Consider the following 27982-nt stretch of genomic DNA (forward strand, 5'->3'; position numbering starts at 1 on the left):
CCTCACCAAAGTGAAGGGGGTGTTGAGGAGCGTGATCATGATGTCGGCGACGGCCAAGTTGACGATGAAGAGGCTGGTGGCCGAGTGCATCCGCTGGTTTTTGAAGATGACATGACAGACCAGAACGTTGCCAAAGAGCGAGAAGATGATGATGAAAGAGTAAGCCACGATAAGCAGGGCTTTCACCGTGGGGTTCTGGGACTCGGCCCCATAGCGCCTCCGGCCCACGAAGTTCTGCCAGTCTGAGAAGGTGTAGTTGTTCCAGAAGAAGTGCGAGGCATTGGGGCCCGCTAGGGCCGCCCCAGGGCTCCGCTCGTCCGCGGCCCGCACCGCAGGCAGCAGGCAGAGCAGCACCCAGCCAGGGGTCATCTTTGCCGGAGCCCCGCGCCCGGGGCCGGCCGGGCCGGACGCCCCGCGGGCCGCGCACGTGCGCTTGGGCACAGGGAGAGGAGCGCGTGGGCCGTGCGTCCCGGGACCCCGGACCTCGCCGCGCTCGGTGGGCGGCCCCTCCCCGCCTGCCTCCCGCCCGTGATCGCGCGCTCCGGGCCGCCCGCGCCACTTTCGTGTCTCCGCTACGCCCTCCGGCTGCGGGAGAACGAGCGCCTCTGCAGATCGCGCGGCGCGGCGTCTCTCCGGGCGACGGTGACGCGCTCTGGCTCGGCGAGCTCCTCTCCACCCCCTGCCCCAGCCCGCTCTCGCTCTAGAAATAAAACTCCAGTTGGGCTTCAGGGCTGTTTCGCTAAAGACTCGTATCCGCCTGCCTTCTGCTTAAGCCTAGCCGTCTGAAAGGAAGCGGGAGGAATGCGCCCCGGGGCAGTTGGGGTTTCGGAGGGCGCGCGGCAGCGACTGGGTGTGCCTGCTCCAGGCAGCACCTGGTTCCGCGCTGGGGCTGCTCTGATCTTGTCTGAGTGTCAGTCTTGGCAGGTTTCAGGTTGAGGTGTGTCCCTGGGCCCTGGGGATTCTGGCACAATGTGAACAATGAAATCGATGTAGACTTTCTCCTAGCGTCTTCAGTGACCAGACTTAAGATGTCCTGGGAGGCTGGCCAGACTTCGCTTCCTTCCCTTCACTAAGATTTAATGGGGGGGTGTGGGCTTGTTTTTCCAGGAAACACTTCAAAGCAGTTCTCCTGGTGTGATCCAGGAATCAAAGGAGGTAAATAGCTCTGTGCCCACTTCTTGGGTAACTGAGTTTTCTGCCATGGGCGTTTCTGAAGCTGTATCTATAAGGGATGTTATGCATGTTGTTTTCTGTTCCCACCTACTTCTCCACGAAATCTTGGTATTTTACTCACCTGGTCTTTCACACACACATACACACACAAACACCCACCCAAGTCACTCCTGCCCTGCCATCCATTCCATACAATCCTGTTGAATCAGAGTCAAATCCTAGTGTTGTCATGTCCTACCTAGCTCTGAGAAGGAAATGGCAACCCACTCCAGTGTTCCTGCCTTGAGAATCCCAGGGATGGAGGAGCCTGGTGGGCTTCCATCTATGGGGTCGCACAGAGTCGGACACGACTGAAGCGACTTAGCAGCAGCAGCAGCAACCTAGCTCTGAAATCTTAAGCAAGTTGTTTCACTTTTCTGGCCTTAGTGGAAAGCTTTCCTTTTCCTGTATGTGGAGTTTTCAGTCCCATAGGGCTACCCCACCACATTGCTCTGGGCTCTGCATGTAGTAATTGGTTGACTACTTGTAACTGCCTCCTCGCTTGTTTTATTGGCAAAGCCCAAGCAGACTTTTTTTTGTAATGGTGCCCTGCTGAGAAGTACCCTTAGGTCTCCATCAAATGACTCAAGCCCAGGTCCCTTCTGAGATGTCCCTTTCCTTCAGGAGAAATCCTTTGTCTTACCCAATCCCTGGAGAACAGACCCCTCCCACCCAAGTCCTCTTTTCTCACTGAGGGAAAGCCTAGCCACCTCTCATTTTGGAAATTTTCTAGGAAATTTGGACATGAGCTTCTGTACCCCCTTGAGCTCCAGGGACACAGGTCAATAAGCAAATAGAAAATAGTTTGATTAAGTGTCACCAGAGTAAAGTACAAGGTGCCCTGATCTACGTGAGAGGAAATCAGGGAAGTCTTCTCAGAGAAAGTGACACTTCAACTCAGTCCCAAGGGACCAGCAAGAGTCATTAGGTCACAGAGGAGGCAGAGGGAAGAAGATGGAGAATTCCGTAAGGAGAGAGTCTCTGTGTGGCACATGCGGAGGCACGGAGATGACTGTGAGTCTAACTCATTCAACTGCAGGAGCAGGAAGTGCTTGAGTGTTATGCAAAGAGATGTGGACTGAAGGAAAACGTACAACTTAGAAAATGCCAGTTATGCTTTATTCAGGGACCTTATTGAAGACTATAGCCTGGGATACAGACTCTCAGATGGCTCTGAGAAGCTGCTCCAAAGAGGAAAGAGAGGGCAGGATATATAGGTGGTGGTAGTGGTGAGTGCTCAGTCGTGTCTGGCTCTTGCGACCCCACGGACTGTAGCCCTCCAGACCCCTCTGTCCATGGGATTCTCCAGGCAAGATTACTGGAGTGAGTTGCCATGTCCTCCTCCAGGGGATATTCCCAACCTAGGGATTGAAACTGCATCTCCTGAATCTCCTGCATTACAGGTGGACTGTTTACCACTGAGCCACCTGGGAAGCCCAGGATACAAAGGAGTTTTTGTTTAAATAAAAACAAATAAGCAAGTTGTCAAATATCAAAAGATGATTGCTAATCAAGAAAACAGACATCTCAAGTTAATGAGTTTCATGCTCTTCTATGTATGGGAAGATGCAAGAGTCTGGACTCATTGAAATCATTCCTTTGACACACATCTTAACTTTCTAGGGCCAGTATCCTCTTCTTCATTCTGAATGCTCCTTAGTGGCTATGGCTTGATGGCAGACAAGTCTTTGTTTGCTGAAATGGCAGGCAACATTTTTTTTTTTTTTTCCTGAAGAGTTGAGTGGAGAGAGAGGACTGGAGAGGTAGGCAGGGGGCCAGACAAAAAGGGTCCCATCAGTTTTGAAATCCTCATAAAGATCTGAATGATTTCCAGAGAGCAACAGGAATTCACAGAATGGCTACAAGTAGAGACTGATAAGATCAGATTTGCATTTTAGAAAGAACACTCTGGCAACGGGAAAATAGAGAGGGAAGGCTGTTCAAGTGATTCAGGAGCAGACTGGAGACCTGGATCCTGGTGCCAGCAAGGTGGGGCTCAGGGTTGACAGAGACTGGAGGGGGGAAGCAAGGATGATTGCCACATTCTTGGTCAAATACAAGAAACACAAAAGATCCTCCTTGGACCTTAGCTCCCTCCCAGAGCTTTTAGCCTACCTTTCTCCATTATTTTATCAGAAGTTCAAAGAGGTCCACTCTTATTTCATCACTTTACATTCCCTTGGTAAACAACTATGTCTGGGAGCAGAAGCTGATATGCAGATGTCCTCTGATTCTGCTGATGGACCTGGTGGGTCTCATGGAGTCATGTGGTTGGAATAGGGCAGTATGTGACTGATCCTAGGAGAAGCGACAGGGGTGCCAGATTGATGAGATAATAGATACTTAGGAATCTAAATATCAGGAAAAAAACCAAGAGACTGCCTGTGAACATGCAACTCAAGAGCCCAGGTAGATTGGATGCTTGCCAGTATCTCAAGATGACTTGCCAGTATTACAGGGAGGCAAGGCTCAAATGTGATGGTGGCTTAGAAAACGGAACCCTGGTTAATTGAATTAATCTCAGCATTGAGGAAGAGGTATGGGCAGAAGAAGGCTAGTCAGCATCAAGCACAGAGAAAGAAACCCAAGATAGGCATTGCCTTCTGAGCTCTGTTATCTAAGTACTTTGCTTGGTGCTCTGGACCGCACACTAGTCTGGAGCACTCATGCCTTCATGGTGATTTCCTGCTTGCCGTGCCCACCTTGTGGGCGTGACAGCATTTGTGCCGGAGGCCTGAAACTCTTTTTCTGAAAGATGAGGTGACATATTTCAGTCCTTACCTTTCCACGGGAGTAAATCCTGAGACAAAGTTTTTAATGCAAGTTTACTGGGGAAGTGGAAGCAAACAGGAGTAGGGAAAGGTGGAAAAACGAGACAAGGAAAGGAAGGTGGCCGATAAAGAGCGTATTGTTAGACCAGTTACCATTGTGGGCGACTGGGCGTAGTCCTGCTGGGGAAGCTGATACAAAGCACGCACAGCAGCTGTGCAAGCTCTGCGAGAGAGCCGGAGTATCTACACACCACCTCCTTTAACTACGGGTTGAAGGCTGCTCCCGGGGTGTGATAATTTTCCTCTACTTCCTGCCTGCCAAGTGGGTGGCTGAAGTGAGCCTCAGAAGCCAGAGAAGGCCCTCAGGCTGCAGTTGGAATTTGGACCGGTGTGCTCTGAAGGGGTCAGGAGTATTCACAATACCCAAAATATTAGTCGCTCAGTCATGCCCGATCCTTTGCAGCCCCCATGCACTGTAGCCCGCCAGGCTCCTCTGTCCATGGGATTTCCCAGGCAAGAATACTGGAGTGGGTTGCTATTTTCTTCTCCAGAGGATCTTCCTGACCCAGGGATCAAATTTCCTGCATTGCAGGCAGATTCTTTACCATCTGAGCCACTAGGGAAGCCCCCAATATCCAAGTGAAGTAAAAGTCGCTCAGTCATGTCCGACTCTTTGCGACCCCATGGACCATACTGTCCATGGAATTCTCCAGACCAGAATACTAGAGTGGGTAGCTGTTCCCTTCTCCAGGAGATCTTCCCAAGCCAGGGATCGAACCCAGATCTCCTACATTGCAGGCAGATTCTTTACCAGCTGAGCCACCTGGGAAGCCCTATATCCAAGGGGAGGTATAAATTCTAGAACACTTCCTCTTTTCCAGGCTTCCAGCTCTCCACTTGGCCAGGATTGGGCCTCCCGAGTTCCCAGTCCAGCAGCACTGTCGTTGACTTCCCCTGAACTGATGGAGCAGTCCAGTGCTTAGTGAAAGAACATCTCCCACTCGTTCCATGTTAAGACTAAACTATTAAGCCTTCCTCAGACACTTTGTTGGCTCTGCAGCATTATTATGTCTATAACTAAGGAGACTTCCAAATAGGAAAAGGACTGCCTTTATTCTGGGGGGCTCCAAAATCACTGCAGATGGTGATTGCAACCATGAAATTAAAAGATGCTTACTCCTTGAAAGGAAAGTTATGACTAACCTAGATAGCATATTTAAAAGCAGAGACATTAGTTAGTCAACAAAGGTCAAGGCTATGGTTTTTCCAGTGGTCAAGGCTGTATATTATCACCCTGCTTATTTAATTTATATGCTGAGTACATCATGAGAAATGCTGGGCTGTATGAAGCACAAGCTGAATCAAGACTGCTAGGAGAAATACCAATAACCTCAGATATGCAGATGACCTTTATGGCAGAAAGTGAAGAAAAACTAAAAAGCCTTGATGAAAGTGAAAGAGGAGAGTGAAAAAGTTGGCTTAAAGCTCAACATTCAGAAAACGAAGATCATGGCATCTGGTCCCATCACTTCATGGCAAATAGATAGGGAAACAGTGACTGACTTTATTTTTGGGGGCTCCAAAATCACTGCAGATGGTGATTGCAGCCATGAAATTAAAAGACTCTTACCTCTTGGAAGGAAAGTTATGACCAACCTAGACAGCATATTTAAAAGCAGAGACATTACTTTGTCAACAAAGGTCTGTCTAGTCAAGGGTATGTTTTTTCCAGTGGTCATGTATGGATGTGAGAGTTGGACTATAAAGAAAGCTGAGCGCTGAAGAATTTGTGCTTTTGAACTATGGTGCTGGAGAAGACTCTTGAGAGTCCCTTGGACTGCAAGGAGATCCAACCAGTCTATCCTAAAGGAGATCAGTCCTGGGTGTTCATTGGAAGGACTGATGCTGAAGCTGAAACTCCAGTACTTTGGCCACCTGATGGAAAGAATTGACTCATTTGAAAAGACCCTGATGCTGGGAAAGATTGAGGGCAGGAGGAGAAGGGGACAACAGAGGATGAGATGGTTGGATGGCATCACCGACTCAATGGACATGAGTTTGATCGAGCTCTGGGAGTTGGTGATGGACAGGGAGGCCTGGCGTGCTGTGGTTCATGGGGTCGCAAAGAGTCAGACACGACTGAGCGACTGAACTGAACTGAGCTAAAGGAGACTTCAGAAGACACGGAGCTTCCAGAATGAAGCAGCTCCTTCTTGTGTGCCTTCTGAATAGAACCAAGGATGCTGTGTACAGTCAGTACATGCTGTTGGGGACAAAAAAGTTTCTTCTACCTATTTAGGTTCTTTGGGCTGGTCTATTAATTAAATTGACATAAAACAGATTAACGGGCTTCCCTGGTGGTTCAGATGGTAAAGAATCTGCCTGCAATGCAGTATACCCGGGTTCGATCCATGGCTTGGGAAGATCCCCTGGAGGAGGAAATGGCAACCCACTCCTGTAATCCGGCTCGGAGAATCCCATGGACAGCACAGCCTGGCAGTCTACAATCCATGGGGTTGCAAAGAATCAGACACGACTGAGCACTCATGAACCAACAAACAAATGAAAACAAATTAACATGAGAAAATCACATTTAATTACATACATATGGGAGCCCAAAGAAAGATAGTGAGAGGCTCCCTGAAAGTCGGGCAGTTGAGGCTGAGAGGCCATATTCTGAAATAAGAAGAAGGCAATAGGTGTCTGGAGTTTAAAAGGGGAGGAAGACAATTCACAGCAAGACAGCAAGAGCCAATGCTGGTCAATCAGTGCTTGCTGTGCCTCACAGAGACAGTGGCACAGAAAGGACTTTGAACAGAGAGGCTCTGCTGGGTTTCCCCCAGCTTTCCAAACAGCCCACTGCTCTTAGTTACCTCCGGCAAAATCTATCTTCCTGGACCAGACTCTCCCTCTGAATTCTTTTAGGCAGTTAAGGGGGAGGTAAAACAACAATAGCAGCAACAACTCTTCCCGAGTCTTTTGTACCTTAATTGACTTCAGTTCAAACTAATCAATAAGTGTAAGTGGCATATTTTAGGGACATTCATTCTGAAATCTTTCAATGTCAAATAGTAATTATATTTTCATCTCTAATAATAGTCATACATGTTGAACAAACCAGAGAGCAGAGTTTAGTGTTTAACTATTTCAAATGGACTTGAAACCAAAAAGAAAAATAACAAATCAGTTCACAAATATTTTTAATAAAAACTAGATAAAGAATAACAATATCACACAGATCCTTAGAAAGTTGTTTCTGACAGCTGCACCACACCAAGATTCCTGGTACCACAAGCAATTGCTCACTTAACACCAATATTGTTTCCTGAAAATCCCTACTTGATTAAAAAAGTCATCACCCCCACATTCCTTCTCTGGTGACAATCACAGTGGCAGAGGGAAAGAAAGAGCACTTAGCATCACTTCCAGTACATGATAGTCACACAGAATCTGTCTGTTTTCATGGCAAAAGTTGAATGTCATGTTACTTAAACTACAAATAAACCAAGTAGGGCTGAAATATAAACCATGGCTGAAGATCATCTCAAAAGCAATAAAAGTGGAAATGTTATGCAAGGAATTGGCTTCCAAGTTCTAATACACTGGAGCCATAGGGTAAAATGGTATATTTAGGATAAGCAAAAGGAAGTACACACAAGCAACCTACAGTTTGTGGCTCCAGGTTTTTCTTTTTCTGTTTTTCTTTTTTGTAAATTGTTTGATTTCACTCTACATGTTTACATAGGAGCTTTTAAAATGGTGGTCTGGCACTACTATTCAACATAGTTTTAGAAGCTGTGGCCACAGCAATCAGAGCAGAAAAAGAAATAAAAGGAATCCAGATTGGAAAAGAAGAAGTAAAACTCTCACTGTTTGCAGATGACATGATCCTCTACATAGAAAAACCTAAAGACTCCACCAGAAAATTCCTAGAGCTAGTCAATGAATATAGTAAAGTTGCAGGATATAGAATTAACACAGAGAAATCCCTTGCATTCCTATACACTAACAAAGAGAAAACAGAAAGAGAAATTAAGGAAACAATTCCATTCACCATTACAATGAAAAGAATAAAATACTTAGGAATCTACCTCAAGAAACAAAAGACCTATATATAGAAAACTATAAAACACTGATGAAAGAAATCAAACAGGACACAAATAGATGGAGAAATATACCATGTTCATGGATTGGAAGAATCAATATAGTGAAAATGAGTATACTACAATTATTGCAATTTATAGATTCAATGCAATCCCTATCAAGCTACCAATGGTATTTTTCACAGAGCTAGAACAAATAATTTCACAGTTTGTATGGAAACACAAAAAACCTCAAACAGCCAAAGCAATCTTGAGAAAGAAGAATGGAACTGGAGGAATAAACCTGCCTGATTTCAGGCTATACTACAAAGCTACAGTCATCAAGACAGTATGGTACTGGCACAAAGACAGAAATATAGATCAATGGAACAAAATAGAAAGCCCAGAGATAAATCCATGCACCTATGGACACCTTATCGTTGACAGAGGAGGCAAGACTACACAATGGAGAAGAGACAATCTCTTTAACAAGCAGTGCTGGGAAAACTGGTTAACCACTTGTAATAGAATGAAACTAGAACACTTTCTAACATCATACACAAAAATAAACTCAAAATGGGTTAAAGATCTAAATGTAAGACCAGAAACCATAAAACTCTTAGAGGAAAACATAGGCAAAACACTCTCCAACATAAATCACAGCAGGATCCTCTATGACCCACCTCCCAGAGTAATGGAAATAAAAGCAAAAATAAACAAATGGGACCTAATTAAACTTAAAACCTTTTGCACAATGAAGGAAAATATAAGCAAGGTGAAAAGACAGCCTTCAGAATGGGAGAAAATAATAGCAAATGAATCAGCTGACAAAGAATTAATCTCAAAAATATACAAGCAACTCCTGCAGCTCAATTCCAGAAAAATAAATGACCCAATCAAAAAGTGGGCCAAAGAACTAAACAGACATTTCTCCAAAGAAGACATACAGATGGCTAACAAACACATGAAAAGATGCTCAGCATCACTCATTATCAGGGAAATGCAAATCAAAACCACAGTGAGGTACCGTCTCACAATGGTCAGAATGACTGCTATCCAAAAGTTTACAAACAATAAATGCTGGAGAGGGTGTAGAGAAAAGGGAACCCTCTTACACTGTTGGTGGGAATGCAAACTAGTACAGCCACTATGGAGAACAGTGTGGAGATTCCTTAAAACACTGGAAATAGAACTGCCATATGACCCAGCAATCCCACTGCTGGGCATACACATTGAGGAAACCAGAATTGAAAGAGACACATGTACCCCGATGTTCATCACAGCACTGTTTATAATAGCCAGGACATGGAAGCAACCTAGATAACCGCTGGCAGACGAATGGATAAGAAAGCACAATGGAATATTACTCAGCCATAAAAAGAATACATTTGAATCAGTTCTAATGAGGTGGATGAAACTGGAGCCTATTATACAGAATGACGTAAGCCAGAAAGAAAAACACCAATACAGTATACTAATGCATATATACGGAATTTAGAAAAACGGTAATGATAACCCTATATGCGAGACAGCAAAAGAGACACAGATGTATAGAACAGTCTTTTGGACTCTGTGGGAGAAGGCGAGGGTGGGATGATTTGATAGAATAGCATTGAAACATGTATTTTATCATATGTGAAATAGATCGCCAATCTAGGTTCGATGCATGAGACAGAGAGCTCAGGGCTGGTGCACTGCGATGACCCAGAGGGATGGGATGGGGAGGGAGGTGGGAAGGGGGTTCAGAATGGGGAACACATGTACACCTGTGGCTGATTCATGTCAATGTATGGCAAAACCACCACAATATTGTAATTAGCCTCCAGTTAAAATAAATTAAAAATAAAAAAAATAAAACATACACAAAAAATAAAAAATAAACTGTACCCCCCCCCCAAATAAATAAATGGTGTTGGTACTGAACCAACTCATATCAGCCTATTTAAACCATGATGTGAATAAATGGTGGCATTTGTTGTAACCACCACAGGGCTGCTAGTTAGTGTTGGTGATCCAGGGTGCCATCCTCTGTTATCTGCTCCTTTTGAATTAAACATCCGAGAGTGATCTCAACCATCTCTACTGGTTGAACCATCACTCACTATTCTTTCCGAATTATACCTCCTCTTACACTTTTGTTGAAAGCTCCAGATTAATGCTATATATTCAACTGTTGGTTGGACATTTCCACCTGGAATATCCACATGCCTTTAGAGTTCAACCAGCTTTAAACTAAACATATCCTACTCTTCCCTCATTTTCTTAAACTTGCCCCTTTTCTTCTTCACGGCTCACTATGGATAGAATTTTGGGGTCTTATCGCAGCCCACCAATTTCATGATGCTATGTATTTGAAGATACTATTTACCTGTCTGGAATCATCCTCTCCCACCCCTGAGCCAGGGAAACATCTCTTCTTTCTCTAAGATCCAGCTCAAGGGCTCTCTCGTCAGATTCACCGACCCCTTCGACTGCCACCATCTCAGAACAAGCAGAGTCTGTGCCCTCAGATCTCATTTAAAACTGCTCCCATACCATGTTGTCTGTTCTCTGACGTCTCCTTTACCTTGTGGTTGTCAATTTGTAATTTATCTGTCTTTCTGATTGTCAGCTCTTCTGTGTATCTCATTGTTATTACCTCCTAGACCCTAGCCCAGGACCCAGATAAGGGAAATGAGCAGAACTGTAGCAGAGATTTTGAACTTGGAATCAGACAACCCAGGATGCAAGCCTTAATTTTTCTGAATACTCCTTTTTCTATCTAGTAGGGTTCAGAGACATAGCTACATTTTAATCATTTAAAATTATACAAACTGTATCTTCTGAACTCAATATAAAGTCTACTTTCTATGAAAATAACTATATTTTCTGGTTCTACTGATGGTTAACCACTTAAATGAGGATTTCTTCAGTAAATCTCTGAGGAGGCAAAGAGAAAAAGATACAGTTCCTCTATTGGTAGAGCCATGGAATGGATGTTACAAGGAGATTTTCTGTAATCCTACAGGTTGAGTCATGTTCTTAGCACCAGCTCTAATTCTATGCTCTTAATTGCTCTTGAGCTATTTTTTCCTCTTTCTCTTTTACTTCTGCTGTGCGCTTTGTTTCAAACCAGATCCTCACAAAGTGAAAGAGGATAATTAAGCCTGATATTTAAGCCTTTTTATTAATTTACATTTTATAGAGGGAGGAATGATGACTAGTTTTTTTTCTTACAGCAATACCAAATAAAAATTTTGTAAAGTTATTTCTAGAAAGCATTACTAGATCTGCAACTTATTTTCACAGGATATAAGTAATAGCTATCATTGATACACTTTGAAAAATGCTTTAATAAGACCTTTTTTTTTTTTTTTTTTGAATTACCAATGAAGCCATTGGTTTTGAGCACCAGAAAAAAATTCTTTTCTCATATTAATTTTACATTGACTTTTATTTTATAAAGTTCATGCCATGATAAAGACAAATTCTAGTAATTACAATTGAAAATTCAGCTTGCAGTCGAGGGAACCAAGGAAGGTTTGTGGTGTTTGAAATATGATGATCATACATCTTTGAAGAAGAAACTATTTGCAATGGAATAAACATGTTAAATCATAATGTAAAGGTCAGATCCTGGGCAATCAGTCAGATTATTTTTAAAAATCACATTAAGGATACCATAAAAGCCTGACATTAAGGGCAGAAGAGTAATATGTAATCTAAATTGTGAGATGAGAAAGACCCTACCATTTATTCTATACCTGAAAGTTTAATTGCTAAGTGAAAGATCTTAGCAGCAAGTGAGTTCGGAAGAGCGTGTGGATCCTCAGCGTGGGTTTGATGGTTCATCCTGAGCTTACTTCTGCCTCAGCTTTTCCTTATTTATTTTTGGCTGTGCTGGGTCTTCGCTGCCGCACACAGGCTTTCTTTAGTTGCAGGGAGCGGGGGCTACCCTTCATGTGGTGCATGGGCTTCTCATTTCAGTGGCTTCTCTCGTTGTGGAGCACAGGCTCCAGACACGTGGACTCAGTAGTTGTGGCTCATGGGCTCAGTCGTTGTAGTGCATGGACTTAGGTGCTTGCTTGTGAGATCTGCCCCGACCAAGGACTGAACCCGTGGCCCCCGCACCGGCCGGTGGGTTCTCAACCCCCAGACAACCTCTAGGAAGCCCTACCTCAGCCTTTCTATCCAGTGTAACAACTATTTACCTCAGCCTCTCCTATTAGACTGAACTTTCTTAGATACGGGCACTTTGCTCTTTTCATCTTTTTTTTTTTCACTTTATTTTTTTTAATTGAAGGATAATTGCTTTACAGAATTTCGTGGTTTTCTGTTATATATCAACAAGAATCAGCCATACACTCATGTCCCCTCCCTCCCGAAACTCCTTCCCACCTCCCTCCCCATCTCACCCTTCTAGGTTGTCACAGAGCCCCTGTTTGAGTTCCCTGAGTCATACAGCAAATTCCCATTGGCTGTATATTTTACATATGATATTGTAAGTTTCCATGTTACTCTCTCCATAAATCACACCCTCACCCTCCTCCCATCCCCCTGTGTCCATAGGTCTGTTCTCTATGTCTGTTTCTCAACTGCTGCCCTGAAAATAAATTCATCAGTACCATATTTCTAGATTTCATATATATGCATCAGTATACAATACTCACATTTCTCTTTCTGACTTACTTCACTCTGTATAATAGGCTCTATAGAGGTTTGTTGACATCATTAGAACTGAATCATTAGAACTGGTTCCTTTTTATGGCTGAGTAATAGTCCATTGTGTTTATGTACTACAGCTTCTTTGTCCATTTATCTGTCGATGGACATCTAGGTTGCTTCCATGTTCTAGCTATTGTAAATAGTGCTGCAATGAACATTGGGGTACATGTGTCTTTTTCAATTTTGGTTTCTTCAGGGTGTATCTCTTCATCTTTTAAACCATGCCTAGCATGGTACCTAGCATAGAGCAGGCTCTTACTAAATACTTAATGAATCTATATATGAAAACATCAATAGAGTGTTTTTAAAGACAAAAAACTCCAAACATTCATACAACTAAAGCAGAGCTGTTCATCATCACTCCTTGAAAATGGAACTGTCTCTCACAAACACAACTGGCTGTGTCCTGCAGAAGTACAGGGTGTAACTTATAAAGCCAGTAGTTTTATTTCCTTTCCAACGGCCTCCTTACATGTAACCAAAACCTGTCACCCAGGTCACATTGGTTCAGTTGGCTGATGAGACCAATAACCCGTCTCTGACAGTGACAATAGTAAGGGACCTGTTAGATGTAAAGATTGCCTGCATTGTTCTATACATCACTCTCTTTTTTTCTGAGTATAAATGGTATTTATAAAATAATATAAAAACATATAAATAAGATAAAAAAATCACCACAATCTTTCTATTAACTTTTTGGTGTTTCCTTTACATTTTTAAAATAATTGAAGTTTAATTTTATCAGTTTTGTGTCTGGACTACATCATTCTGAGAGCATTTTCCATGTTACTATATTTTTCTCAAAAACATCCCTTTTAATAGCTGCATATATTTTGCCTCAAGGAATACCATACTACAGTGTATTTTTCACTGCAATAAATAATGCTTGATGGAATCATCTTTTACATAAATATTTTAAGCCTTTTTATATAGAAATATGATATAATGCACTTACATGTATCCATTAGCCAGGTCCAATCCATTTCCCTTCCTCTGGTCCAAATTGTTTTAAGGCAAATTCTAGACATTCTATTATGATGTAATTTACTTTTATTTATGAAATAAATTATTCCATATATTCTATGTATTTACATATATTATGTTTTTATAATAATACATATTGTTAGAGTATAATATATACTCAATTTTAAAATCAAATATCCAATCAGTTGTTCAAGCATACCAAATTTTATGGCACTTCATTTATTGTACTTTGCATATACTGTGTTTTTTTTTTTTACAAATTGAAGTTCTGTGCCAATGCTGTATCAGGCAAGTCTATCAATGCTGTCCTTCCAACAGCATATGCTTCTTTTGTGTCTCTGTTATATTTTGCTAACTCTCACATTTCAAACTTTTTCATCATTATTATATTTGTTATGGTGATCTGGCATCAGTGATCTTTGATGTTACTATTGTCATTGTTTTGGGGTGCTATAAACCATGCACACAGATGGCAAAACTTATTGATAAACGTGGGTTCTGACTGCTTCACCAACCAGCCCTTCCCCATCACTCTCTCTCTCCTTGGGCCTCCCTATTTCCTGAGACATAGCAATATTGAAATTAGGCCAATTATAAGCCTCTAAGTGTGCAAGTGACAGGAAAAGTCACACATTTCTTCTTTAAAAGCTAGAAATAATTAAGCTTAGTGAGGAAGGCTGAAAGCTAGGCCTCGTGCACCAAAGAGTTAGCCACATTGTGAATGCAAAGGAAAAGTTCTTGAAGGAAATTAAAAGTGCTACTCCAGTGAACACACAAAGATGGTTAACAGAAACAGTCTTATTGCTGATATGGAGAGTTTTTAGTGGTCTGGACAGAAGATCAAACCAGCTGCCACATTCTCTTAAGCCAAAGCCTAATCCAGAGCAAAGTTTAAGTCTCTTCAATGCTCTGAAGGCTGAGAGAGGTAAGAAAGCTGCAGAAGAAAAGTCTCATAGCAGAGGCTGATTCATAAGGTTTAAGGCAAGAAACTATCTCCATAACATAAAAGTACAAGTGCTAATGTAGAAGCTGCAGCAAGTTATCCAGAAGATCTAGCTAAGATAGTTACTGAAGGTGGCACCATTAAATAACAGATTTTCAATGTAGATGAAACAGCCTAATATTGGAAGAAGATGCCATCTAGGAATTTCATAGCTAGAGGGGAGAAGTCAATGCCTGACTTCAAAGCTTCAAAGGACAGGGGATAATGCAGCTGGTAACTTGAAGTGGAAGTGAATGCCCATTTACCATTCCTAGGGCCCTTAATAATTATGCCAAATCTACTTTGCCTGCTCTCTACAAATGGAACAAGTTCAGGATGATAGCACATTTATTTACAACATGCTTTATTTAATGTCTTAAGTCCACTGCTGAGATTCTGCTGCTCAAAAAAAAAAAAAAAAGATTCCTTTCAGAATATGACAGCTCATTGACAGGCACCTGGTCACCCAAGAGCTCTGATGAGGATATACAGTAAGATTAGTGTTACTTTCATGCCTGCTAACACAAGGTCCATTCTGCAGCCCATGGATCAAGGAGTAGTTTTGACTGAAAGTGAAGCGACTCCTTGTGACCCCATGGACTGTAGGCCACCAGGCTCCTCTGTCCATGGGATTCTCCAGGCAAGAATACTGGAGTGTGTTGCCATTTCATTTTCCAAAGGACCTTCCTGACCCAGGGATAGAACTCCAGTCTTCCACACTGGTGGTAGATTCTTTACCGTCTGAGTCATCAGGGGTTCCAGTTTTGATTATCAAGTCTTATTACTTAAGAAACATCACTTTATAAGACTATAGCTGTCATAGTGATTCCTCTGATGGATCTGGGCAAAATCTATTGAAAACCTTCTGGAATGAACTCACTATCCTAGACGTCATTAAGAACATTCAGGATTCATGGGAAGAGGCCAAAATATCAACATGAACAGGAGTTTGGAAGTTCACTCCAGCCTTCATGGATGACTTTGAGGGGTCCAAGGCTTCGGTGGCAGCTGTACCCGCAGATGTGACGGAAATAGCAAGATAACTGAAAGTGGAGCCTGGAGATATGTCTGAATTGCTGTGATATCGTGATACAGATTTAATGGATGAAACGTTGCTTCCTATGGGTGAGCAAAAAAAGTGGTTTCTTGAGCTAGAATCTACTTCTGGTGAAGATGTTGTGAAGGTTGTTGAAATGACAACAAAGGATTTAGAATATTAAATCAGCTAAGTTGAGAAAGCAGCATCAGGATTTGAGAGGACTGACTCTAATTTTGAAAGAAGTTCTATGTGGGTTAAATGCTGTCAAACAGCACTGCATGCTACAAAGAAATTGCTCCTGAAAGGAAGAGTCGATCAATGGAGCAAACTTCATTACTCTTATTTTAAGAAATTGCCACAGCAACTACCCCGACTTTGAGGAACTACAACACTGATCAGTCAGCAGCTATCAACATCAAGGCAAGACCCTCCACCAAAAAAAAAAGACTGACAACTTGTTAAAGGCTCAGATGACAGTTAGCATTTTTTAACAATGAAATATTTTTAAATTAAGGAATGTACTTTTTAAAGACATAATTCAGTTGTGCACTTAATAGACTACAGTATAGTGTAAACATAACTTTTACATGCACTGGGAAACCAAAAAATTCATGTGACTCACTTTATTATGGTATTCGTTTTATTGCAGTGGTCTGGAACTGAATCCACAATATTTCTGAGGTATGTCTGTTGATTCCCAGGTGGTGCTAGTGGTAAAGAACCCACCTGCCAATACAGGAGTCAAAAAACAGGGGTTTGACCCCTGGGTTACAAAGATCCCCTGCAAGAGGACATGGTAACCCACTCCAGGATTCTCGCCTGGAGAATCCTCACGGACAGAGGAGCCTGGTAGGCTACAGTCCATGGAGTTGCAAAGAGTCAAACACTACTGAAGTGGCTTAGCACACATGCTCACATGTCTGTACATAAATCTTTGATCACATTTCTGATTCTCTCCTTGGGATAGAATGTTAAAAAATGGAATTCTGGGTAAAGATGAAAGCTCTTGATGGATTATGATATCTCGCCAGATTGCTTTGCTGAAAACATTCATCCATCTTCACTCCCATGAGCAACAGGAGAGCCCCATTTTCCTTCACCCTAACCAACACCCAGTCATTGAACCGATAGTTTGAAATGCATTCTGAAAGAATCCTCTTCACCCAGAAGTTAACGGTGAGGTCTTTGGAGTCAGTCAAGGCTGAGATTCAATCCTTAGCCTGTGTAGCCCCATGATATGTGAGTCAGTCTCTGAACATCTGCTTCCTCATTCAGTAGATAAAAATACATACCACATAGAGTTTTGTGATGATTAGATGTAATAATATTTATAAAGTGCTTAGCATGGTCCTGGCAAATAGCTAAAAAAAAATGCCTATTTTAGACTAAAAATCCCATGAGGTCATGTCTATTGTGGGTGGTTGTTTGTTGTTATTGCTGTTGTTTTGCCTTCACTTAGTGTCCAGTGAGGAGCTAGCACTCAATAACCCACGCCTGAGGGCTCAGATGAGGAAGGGTGAGGAGTACAGCCCTGATGGGTCTCCAGTCAGTCTCTCTGACAGCAGGAGGGAGGTGACCCTTGTATTGCGGAGCCTCAGGCCCTCCAGCTCACTCTGGCCCTGACCAAGCCTGCAGCTGCTCTCACTGATCCTGGAGGCTGTTCATCTGCAGATTCAGAGCAGCAAGGTCCTCACTGTACGAATGAGAGAAGCTCTGTAGAGAAAGGGATATTGCCAGAAGTTTTACCAAGAACATGAAGGGTGTTTTCTCTGTCAGAGGCTGGGGAAGTTTATGGCCAGTGGCCTATGTCCTTGCCCTCAAGGACACCACCCAGCTCTGGGGGACAGTGCAGGGACCCACCAGAGTGTTTCAAGCATGCTGCCTGGCCCCAGATTCACTTCATGGGAGTTTGGACCTCACCAATACCTGTAATACAACCCCTGACTTGGATGCTGTGGCTTCAGCTAGTAGGGAGAGTGCAGCTTCTTCCCTGATGCTGGTGAACAGGCTGGTGTGAGAAGAGAAGCCCCAGTTGCTCTGTGCCCCTGTGTACTGAGTCCCAGAGGGAGGCATCCTCTGTATAGCTGGAACAGGGCACAGGGCCGGCCGGATGCAGGCCAGTCAGTCTGTGAGGACTGGAGGTGTGGCTTGGCCTTTCTCACAGACCTCTGGTCCAGAGCATTCTGCTAGGACCAGGGATGCCTGGGGCTCCTGTGGCATTTCTGCTGAACATCACCACCTATGTGAAGGCCTAGCTCCTGCCTACCTTCCATTCTAGAATTTAACTCTCTCTCTACCTCGTCTTTGGAATGCTCATGGGTGGTTCAGAGAAATGATGGTTCCTTTTTTTTCCTGAGAACTACTTATCTTTTTTCAAGGAGGAGCTTGTCTAATTGACTTGCCTGAAAAATGCAGTGACTTTGTATTAGTAATACATGGTCTATTTTCTTAATGAAAAGTCAATATCCCCTTCCTAACATCATACATAAAAATAAGCTCAAAATGGATTAAAGACTTAAATGTAAGGTCAGAAACTATAAAGCTCTTAGAGGAAAACATAGGCAGTACATCCTTTGACATACATCACAGCAAGATTCTCTGTGACCCACCTCCTGGAGTAATGGAAATAAAAACAAAAATAAACAAATGGGATATAATTAAACTTCAATGCTTTTGCACAGCAGAGGAAACTATAAGATTAGAACACAATGCTCAGAAGAGAGAAAATAATTGCAAATGAAACAACTGACAAAGGACTAATCTCCAGAATATATAAGCAGTTCATACAGCTCAGTATCAGGAAAAAAAAAAACAGCCTTATCAAAAAATGGGCAGAAGACCCTAAATAGACATTTCTCCAAAGAATACATACAGATGGCAAATAAATGCATGAAAAGATGCTCAACATCACTCATTATTAGAGACATGCAAATCAAAACTAGAATGAGGTATTGTCTCACACCAGTCAGAATGGTCATCATCAAAAAATATACAAACAATAAATGCTGGAGAGGATATGGAAAAAAGGTAGCCCTCCTACACTGTTGGTAGGAATGTAAATTGATATAGCCATTATGGAAAACAGTATGGAAAATCCTTTAAAAATAGGCATAAATCTACCATTATGACCCAGCAATCCCACTACTGGGATATATCCTGAAAAAGCCATGACAGAAAAAGACACATGTACCTTCAGTATTCATAGCAGCATGGTTTACAATAGCCAAGAAATGGAAGCAGCCTAGATGTCCATCAACAGATGTATGGATGAAGAAGATGTGGTACATATATACAATGGAATATTACTCAACCATAAAAAAGAATGAACTTGAGTCAGTTCTGATGAGGTAGATGAATCTAGAGCCTGTTATATAGAGAAGAAAGGCAGAAAGAGAAAAACAAATATAGTATACTAACACATATATATGAAATCTAGAAAAGTGATACTGATGAACCTATTTGCAGGGAAGAAACGGAGATGAAAATGAAGAGAATGGACTTGTGGACACAGTCAGGGAGGGAGAGAGTGAGACGAATGGAGAAAGCAGCACTGACATATATACACTATCAGGTGTAAGAGGGACTGCTGGTGAGAAGTTTCTGTGTAGCACAGGGAGCCAGCCTGATGCTCTGTGATGATCTGGAGTGATGAGATGTGGGGAGGGGAGGGAGGCTAAGGAGGGAGGGGATGTATTGCATAATTATGGCTGATATGTATATGGCAGAAACCAACACAACATTGTAAAAATTCAAAAATATATTTGAAAAAAAGTCTGTGTTCCACTGAATCCTCAAGGCTAGGGCAGTAGCCTCAGTGCTATCTATCTGTAACTGGAGTAATTAAACATGTCCTGAAGCCAAATATAAATATATATATATACATACACATATATATGTGTGTGTGTATCAAATGAATAAAACAAATTCTATTTTGACAGTTAAAAATGACATGTCCCTTAAGGTTAATTTAATTACTAATAACGTCCTGGGCTTATTAGCTATTTGCATTTCCTATCTATCACTTTAAAATGCATGTCCTCTGGCCATTCAACAAGGGAATTTGTTAGCTTTTACCAAGTCTTTAAAATGTAACCACACTTTATATTCAAAAAGTTCATGTCTAAGAATTTATCTTAAAGAAACAAAGTATATTCACAAATACATATATATTTATTATATTAATTATGTATTTCCAATTTTTTTATAATCAGAAAAAAATAATCAATGTGATTTGGGGAGAAAACCAAAAAATAGAAAAATTCCCATAGGAAATTATTAAATAATTTTAGTTGCTGGACACATTAAACCTAACTGAATTAATCCTGACAATCCCAGTGGTCACCCATTCTATAATCTATTATCTATTATAGATTTTATCTGAACCAACTGGATACCATTTACTTTTCAATTTTCACAAGAACTTGGTCAATGAGTCACCCATATTTACTGCTTATTGTTTAATATGAATCCTTGTAACCATTTGAAAAGTCTCTCTCCACGGGAAAGCTCTCCTCTGGGTGTTTACTCTGTCTGGGCCAGTCACCAACATGAGATCCAGCTCACAGTTTCCTTTGTACTTTGCCCTTCTTTTTTATATAATCTCTGTTCAAAGATGCACCAGGATTTGAGACTACTGTTTTAGGTTGTTAAGTCAGGACATGCTTCAGTTTCATGGGAGGCAGTGTGGTCATGCAGAAAGATCAGTTTCATGGGAGGCAGTGTGGTCATGCAGAAAGAACAAGATATGGATTCAGATTTAAATCTCAGCTCTACATTTACTAGCTGTGTGATCTTGTTCAGTTGCTAAATCACGCCTCACTCCATGTGTGACCCCATGGATTGCAGCACTCTAGTCTTCCCTGTCCACCATCTTCCAGAGTTTGCTCAAACTCATGTGCATTGACTTGATGATGTCTTCCTCTTGTCCCCTTCTCCTCCTGCCTTCAATCTTTTCCAGCATCAGGATCTTTTCCAATGAGTCAGATCTTCACATCAGGTGGCCAAAGCACTGGAGCTTCAGCTTCAGCATCAGTCCTTCCAAGGAATATTCAGGACTGATTTCCTTTAGTATTGACAGGTTTGATCTCCTTGCTGTCCAAGGGACTCTCAAGAGTCTTCTCCAACACTACAGTTCAAAAATTTCAATTCTTCATTGCTCAGTTTCCTTATACTCTAACTCTCACATCCATACATGACTACCGGAAAAACCATAGTTTTGACTATTCAGACCTTTATCAGAAAAGTGATACCTCTGCTTTTTAATATGCTGTTTAGGTTTTTCATAGCTTTTCTTCCAAGGAGTTAAGTATCTTTTAATTTCATGGCTGCAGTCAATGTCTGCAGTGATTTTGGAGCTCAAGAAAATAAAATCACTGTCACTGTTTCCATTGTTTCCCCATCTATTTGCCATTGAAATGATGGCACTGGGTGTCATTATCTTCGTTTTTGAATGCTGAATTTTGTCAGCTTTTTCACTCTCTTTCAACTTTATCAGAACTCTTTAGTTCTTCTTGGGTTTTTGGCATTAGGGTGGTATCATCTGCATATCTGAGACTGTTTATGTTTCTCCTGGTAATCTTGATTCTAGCTTGTTTGATTCATCCATCCCAGCATTTCACATGATGTACTCTGCATATAAGTTAAATAAGCAGGGTGACAACATACAGCCTTGATGTATTCCTTTCCCGATTTTAAGCCAGTCTGTTGTTCCATGTCCAGTTCTAACTGTTGCTTCTTGACCTGGATACAGGTTTCCCTGTAGGCAGGTAAGGTGGTTTGGTATTTTCATCTCTTTAAGGATGTTCCCGTTTGTTGTGATCTTATGCTCTTTAAAAAGGGTAATGCCTACTTTTTAGTGTTATGAGAATAATGAGCGCGCATATACACACCTGGAAGCCTGGTGGCTCAGATGATACAGTTTGCCTGCAGTTCAGGAGACTGGGCTTTGATCCCTGGGTTGGGAAGATCCCCTGGAGAAAGGAATGGCTACCTACTCCAGTATTCTTGCTTGGAGAATTCCATGGACAGAGAAGCCTGGCAGGTTACAATCCATGGGGTTAAAAAGAATTGGACACAACTGAGCGAGTAACACTTTCATACACAGTTGGGCCTGGCAGGGAAGGGCAACTCAATGAACATCACTCTCCTTCATCGTCCACCTCTCCTCATTCCCTGGTGTGACCCCTGGGGAGAAGGGACCCCTGCAGAATACAAGGGGATGTCACGTAGGGAGTGGACATGAAGACGGAAGGAAACCAACAGCTGGAGAGACAGAGGGGGTTGGATAGTGAGGGTCAGAACTGGCAGAAAGCCTGGACTGGCTGTTTTGTAAATGAACAAAGGGTCTCGGGAGAGGAGGGTAATCCACCTGGCTTACACAGCTTGGAAAAAAGGAAGGTGGGTGAGGTTGGGGCATGGGAATCATTACTACTCTCTCCTGACAGGCTAGGTCACCAACAGGCAAAGGAACATTAGGCCAGGTAAACAAGGTTGGTAACATTTCAGGTAAGAAACAGAAAAATAACAGCAAGAATAGGATATTTTCTTAATGTCACAAACATTAGCTAGCTCTTAGCAACCCAAATTGGTTTCTTTGACTATCAAAGGAAATGTCAAGTCTGGGAATAAGATCAAAGTTTGAATTAAATCAACTACAATCGATAACAGTTAAGAATTATAACCAACCATATAGAACAGGGAACTATATTCAATGTCCTGAGATAAACCATAATGGAAAAGAATAAAGAAAAAAGAATGTGTGTGTGTGTGTGTGTGTGTATATGAATTACTTTACTGTACAGGAGAAGTTAACATAACATTGTAAATCAACTATATTTCAATTAAAAAATTATAACCAAACTGAAACTACAGAAGTATTTTTGCTAAAAACTTATATTAACTCACAAGCAGTATATATGATTATAAAATTTACTTGAAAATTTATGGAGCCAAGAATTACCAAGATATTTTTGGGGAAATGAAAAACAAAGAGGGAAGGCATGTTCTAGTAGATGAAAAGCTCATTATAAAAGTATAGTAATGAATTTGAAACAGAGTAATGGAACCGAATAAAAAGGTCAGAAATAAATCCACATATGTATATGTGGTCTGTTAATTAATGACTAAGAGAGCTCTGCACTGCAGGGGAAAATGACAAGTGATATCAACAAATGGTGTTGGGGCAAGGGCGTCTCCATGTGGAGTAGAATGAAATGATTCATATCTCAGACCACACATAAAAATAAATGCCCAGCTGGACTGTAGAGTTACATGTCAAAGACAAATCAATAAACTTTTGGGAGATAACATAGATGAACCTCCAGATCCTAAGATCTTAGGATAGAGAAATAAAACACAAAAACGTTAATCACTGATAAACTGAACTTTGTTGAAATGAAGAACTTCTTTTCAACAAAACATCACTTACAGAATGAAAGGGTAAGCCATTGGAGAGAATTTTCAATACATACACACAATAAAGAAATTATATAAAACATACATCTCAGAAATCAGTTTAAAAAAAAAGCAGAATACTCACTCAAAAATGGGCAAAATATTTGAATACATATATTACAAAAGACATCAAAATTGTGAAAAAAATATGCATGTATGTTTCTTAACATCATTAGTTATCAGAAAAATGAAAATAAAAACAGAAGACAGTACTACATATCCATCAGAATGACTAAAATGAGAAAGGGTGAAAATATCAAGTATTTTATAAGGACATGGACCATGCTATGTGGCTGGTGGGAGTGGGAACTGCTATAAGCAATGAAAAAGTAGGGAAATGCTGCAACATGGCTGTAGCTCAGATATTACATTGTGAAAAAGAAGTTATACACAAAAAAAGGTACACACTGTATGAGCCCATTTGAATGAAGTTATCATTTGCTAAATTTATAAAATTTGGAGAAGAAGCTAAAATTTTATGTTCCTTGTCTGTACTTTGCAGTTTTTTGATATATTTACACTGGAGGCCAGTGCACTTAGATAAGACAAAAAACATTAAAGGCATAAAAACTGAAACAAGACCTAAAAATATCTTCATTGGCAGATCACATAAAATTACACCTGAAAAAGCCAAATGTATCAAAGATAAAACAAATTTAAGTGACAGGATTCATCAAATTAGCAGGATATAAAATTATTATACAAAAACAAATAGATTTCATATATAAAAATAATACCAAGTTATAAGATATAATGGAGGAGAAAAACCATAATCACAGTACCAGCATGACAAGATGAAATAATACTGATGATTAGATTTTTAGTGTTCAAAACCTCTATGAAGAACATTTTAAACATTTTTAAGACACATAAAATAAACTTGAATAAATGTTAGTCTTTGTTCTTAGATAGGATATCCTTAAAAGATATCAGTTCTTCCTAATTTGTAAATTTAATAAAATTCTAAAAAAATATACCAAAACAGTTTTTGTTGCTGTTGAAGCTACAAAAGTGATACTTAAGTTACTTTGGAAAAACAAACACAAAATACCTAGGAAAACATTGAAAATGAAAAGCTATGAGGGGTAATGAGCCCTATTACATTCAGCTCAGTTCAGTTCAGTTCAGTCAGTCGTGTCTGACTCTCTGCAATCCCACGGACTGCAGCACGCCAGCCCTCCCTGTCTATCAGCAACTCCAGGAGCCTGCTCAAACTCATGTCCATTGAGTCAGTGATGCCATCCCACCATCTCATCCTCTGTCATTTCCTCCTCCTCCTGCCCTCAATCTTTCCCAGCATCAGGGTCTTAGAGTCAGCTCTTCGCATGAGGTGGCCAAAGAATTGGAGTTTCAGCTTCAACATCAGTCTTTCCAATGAACACCCAGGACTGATCTCCTTTAGGATGGACTGGTTGGATCTCCTTGCAGTCCAAGGGACTCTCAAGAGTCTTCTCCAACACCACAGTTCAAAAGCATCAATTCTTCAGCACTCGGCTTTCTTCACAGTCCAACTCTCACATCCATACACGACTACTGGAAAAACCATAGCTTTGACTATATGGACCTTTGTGGGAAAAGTAATGTCTCTATTTTTTAATATGCTGTCTGGGTAGGTCATAGTTTTTCTTCCAAGAAACAAGCATCTTTTAATTTCTTCTATTTTTTAACATGCTGTCTGGGTAGGTCATAGCTTTTCTTCCAAGAAACAAGCATCTTTTAATTTCATGTCTGCAGTTATTTTGGAGCCCAAGAAAATAAGTCTGTCACTGTTTCCATTGTTTCCCCAATCTATTGCCATGAAGTGATGGGATGGATGCCATGATCTTAGTTTTTTGAATACTGAGTTTTAAGCCAGGTTTTCACTCTCCTCTTTCACCTTCATCAAGAGACTCTTTAGTTCCTCTTCACTTTCTGCCATAAGTGTGGTATCATCTGCATATTTGAGGTTATTGATATTTCTCCCAGCAATCTTGATTCCAGCTTGTTCTTCATCCAGTCCAGCATTTCGTGTGATGTACTCCGCATATAAGTTAAATAAGCAGGGTGACAATATACAACCTTGATGTACTCCCTTCCCAATTTGGAACAACTCTGTTGTTCCATGTTTGGTTCTAATTCTTGCTTCTTGACCTGCATACAGATTTCTCAGGAGGCAGGTAAGGTGGTGGTCTTGTATTCCCATCTCTTGAAGAATTTTCCACGCTTTGTTGTGATCTACACAGTCAAAGGCTTTGGCATAATCAATAAAGCAAAAGTAGATGTTTTCCTGGAATTCTCTTGCTTTTTCAATGATCCAATAGATGTTGGCAATTTGATCTCTGATTCCTATGCCTTTTCTAAATCCAGCTTGAATATCAGGAAGTTCACAGTTCATGTACTGTTAAAGCCTGGCTTGGAGAATTTTGAGCATTACTTTCCTAGCATGTGAGATGAATGCAATTGTGCAGTAGTTTGAATAGTCTTTGGCATTGCCTTTCTTTGGGACTGGAATGAAAACTGACCTTTTCCAGTCCTGTGGCCACTGCTAAGTTTTTCAAATTTGCTGGCATATTGAGTGCAGCACTTTCACAGCATCATCTTTTAGGATTTGAAATAGCTCAGCTGGAAATTTCATCACCTCCACTAGCTTTGTTCATAGTGATGCTTCCTAAGGCCCACTTAACTCCTCACTTCAGGATGTCTGGCTCCAGGTTGAGTGATCACACCATCATGGTTATCTGGGTCATGATCTTTTTTGTACAGTTCTATTCTTGCCACCTCTTCTTAATATATTCTGCTTCTATTAGTCCATATGATTCTGTCCAATTTATTGTGGCCATCTTTGTATGAAATGTTCCTTTGGTATCTCTAATTTTCTTAAAGAGATCTCTAGTCTTTAATACTACATATTAAAACATACTATACAGCCTTCATATTTAAACTTTGTGCTATTGGTGCATGAAGAGCACCAATGGAAGGGAACAAACTTGAGAAATAGACCATACAACATATGGGAACCTAGCCCATCACTGGGGCAAAGAGGCAGCTTTAATAAATGATGGACAGACAACTGGATAGTCATTTGTAAAAGAGAAAATTAAATCTATTCTTTACAACTTTACACAAGAGCAAACTCTAAGTGGATCAGAGATCTAAATGTGGACAAATGAAACTGTAAGAGCACAAAAAGAAAGTAATGCATTATAGACAAAGGGCTAATATCCTTAACATAAAAGTATTTTTACTAATTGGTGGGGGTGGAAGAACTAAAGATCTTAGGAAAAGGGGTTAAATACATGAACAAGCAATATACCAAAGATGGCCCTGAAATATATATTTACAGGTTCATAACAGAAATGCAAACTAAAATTATATGGAGATGCTCATCCGCTAGATTGGCAAAAAATCAAAAGCTTGACAATAAATTCTAATGGTGAGGCTATGGAGAAATAGGCTGTCTCACATATCTTTGGCAGAAATACAAAACAGAGTAACCCCTATGGAGGGAATTTGGTGGTATTTAGCAAAACTACACGAACATCTACTGTTTTACCCAGCAATTCCACCTTCCAGGAATTTACTCTGAAGATACACATCCATAAATAACAAAATACTAACAATGTTAACACTGCAGAAATGTTTATATAATTGCAAATACTGGGGCTACTTAAATACCCAAATACAGGAAAATGATAGAATAAACCACTGTATTTAAACTCAAGGGAGTACTATGCAGCTATGAAAAACAGAAAAATCTATATAAATTGTTTGGTGTAATTTTCAGGATATATTGTTTGGTGGGGGGCAGGGAGAGAATTATATAGCATACAACTTTTTGCATAAGAAAAATGGAGAAATTAAAATACACAAATTCATTTTTAGCTAAAATAAATACAGAAAAGATAAACAATGAAATTGTTTACTTACAATAGAGCAGAGAAAGGGATGTGGGAGGGAAGAGAACAACATTTGAGGGCACACTAATATACACTGAAGTATTAAGGGGCAAAGAAGCATTTCCCCTTGCAATCTATTCTCCAAAGACTGAAAAAAAAATTACACATAAGTGTACATGTTCATGTTTGTATATGAATATATGTATGGATCCCCGGTGGCTCAGAGGTTAAAACCTCTGCCTGCAATGCGGGAGACCTGGGTTCAATCCCTGGGTCAGGAAGATCCTCTGGAGAAGGAAATGGCATGGAACATACACACATACAGAATACTTTTTTTTAATGATGAAAAGTTAAAAATTGGTGAATCTGAGTAAAAGGTAAAAAGTTCTCTATTACTCCTGCACATTTTCCATAAATTTGATATTATTTCAAAATTAAAAGTTTAAAAAATGTAACCTGGTTTCAAAGCACTACTGAAAAGCTCAGAAATCAAGACTAGAATGATGAGCTGCTGGGTGCTTTCAGGTATGTCTATGACAGATGGTTAGATGTCATTTCACAAGTCCTATTTCTAGACTATCAAGACCTACAGGCAAAACAAAACAAAAGACCATCAGATACGCAATTGTGCCTCTCATTCTACTAGGCAATGCCTTTTCACCTCTAGCAACACTTGCTCAAAGTCCAGATACATCCCATAATCAGTTCAAATGCAATTATAGGTAGACCGAAGTCAGTTTTATAAGCTTACAGATGAGAAAATACTGATTTTTAAACATAACAAAAACGAAACACTTGAAATGAGGTACTGTGATCAAGGGCACTCAAGTGCTAGTGTTGGGTGGCTGTACATGATTCATAAGCACTGCTGTAGCTCTAAC

At 40.8% G+C, this 27982-nt stretch overlaps 1 protein-coding gene and 1 pseudogene across 2 annotated transcripts in view; one reads left to right on the top strand and one right to left on the bottom strand.

The window, feature by feature from the left end:
* Positions 1-27980, bottom strand: part of GPR83 (G protein-coupled receptor 83) — a 43226-nt gene extending 15246 nt beyond the window's left edge. For both annotated transcript variants that reach the window (XM_070803278.1, XM_019975840.2), the window contains exon 1: positions 7-27980. In XM_070803278.1, the coding sequence (XP_070659379.1) occupies positions 7-369 (363 nt within the window). In that variant the 5' untranslated portion in view covers positions 370-27980. The remainder of the gene's footprint in view (positions 1-6) is intronic.
* On the top strand, positions 16912-18052 carry LOC109569259 (nucleoside diphosphate kinase 6 pseudogene; annotated as a pseudogene).
* Positions 27981-27982: the final 2 nt, after the last annotated feature.

This window comes from Bos indicus, chromosome 15 (genome assembly GCF_029378745.1).
Source record: "Bos indicus isolate NIAB-ARS_2022 breed Sahiwal x Tharparkar chromosome 15, NIAB-ARS_B.indTharparkar_mat_pri_1.0, whole genome shotgun sequence".
Classification (NCBI taxonomy): domain Eukaryota; kingdom Metazoa; phylum Chordata; class Mammalia; order Artiodactyla; family Bovidae; genus Bos; species Bos indicus.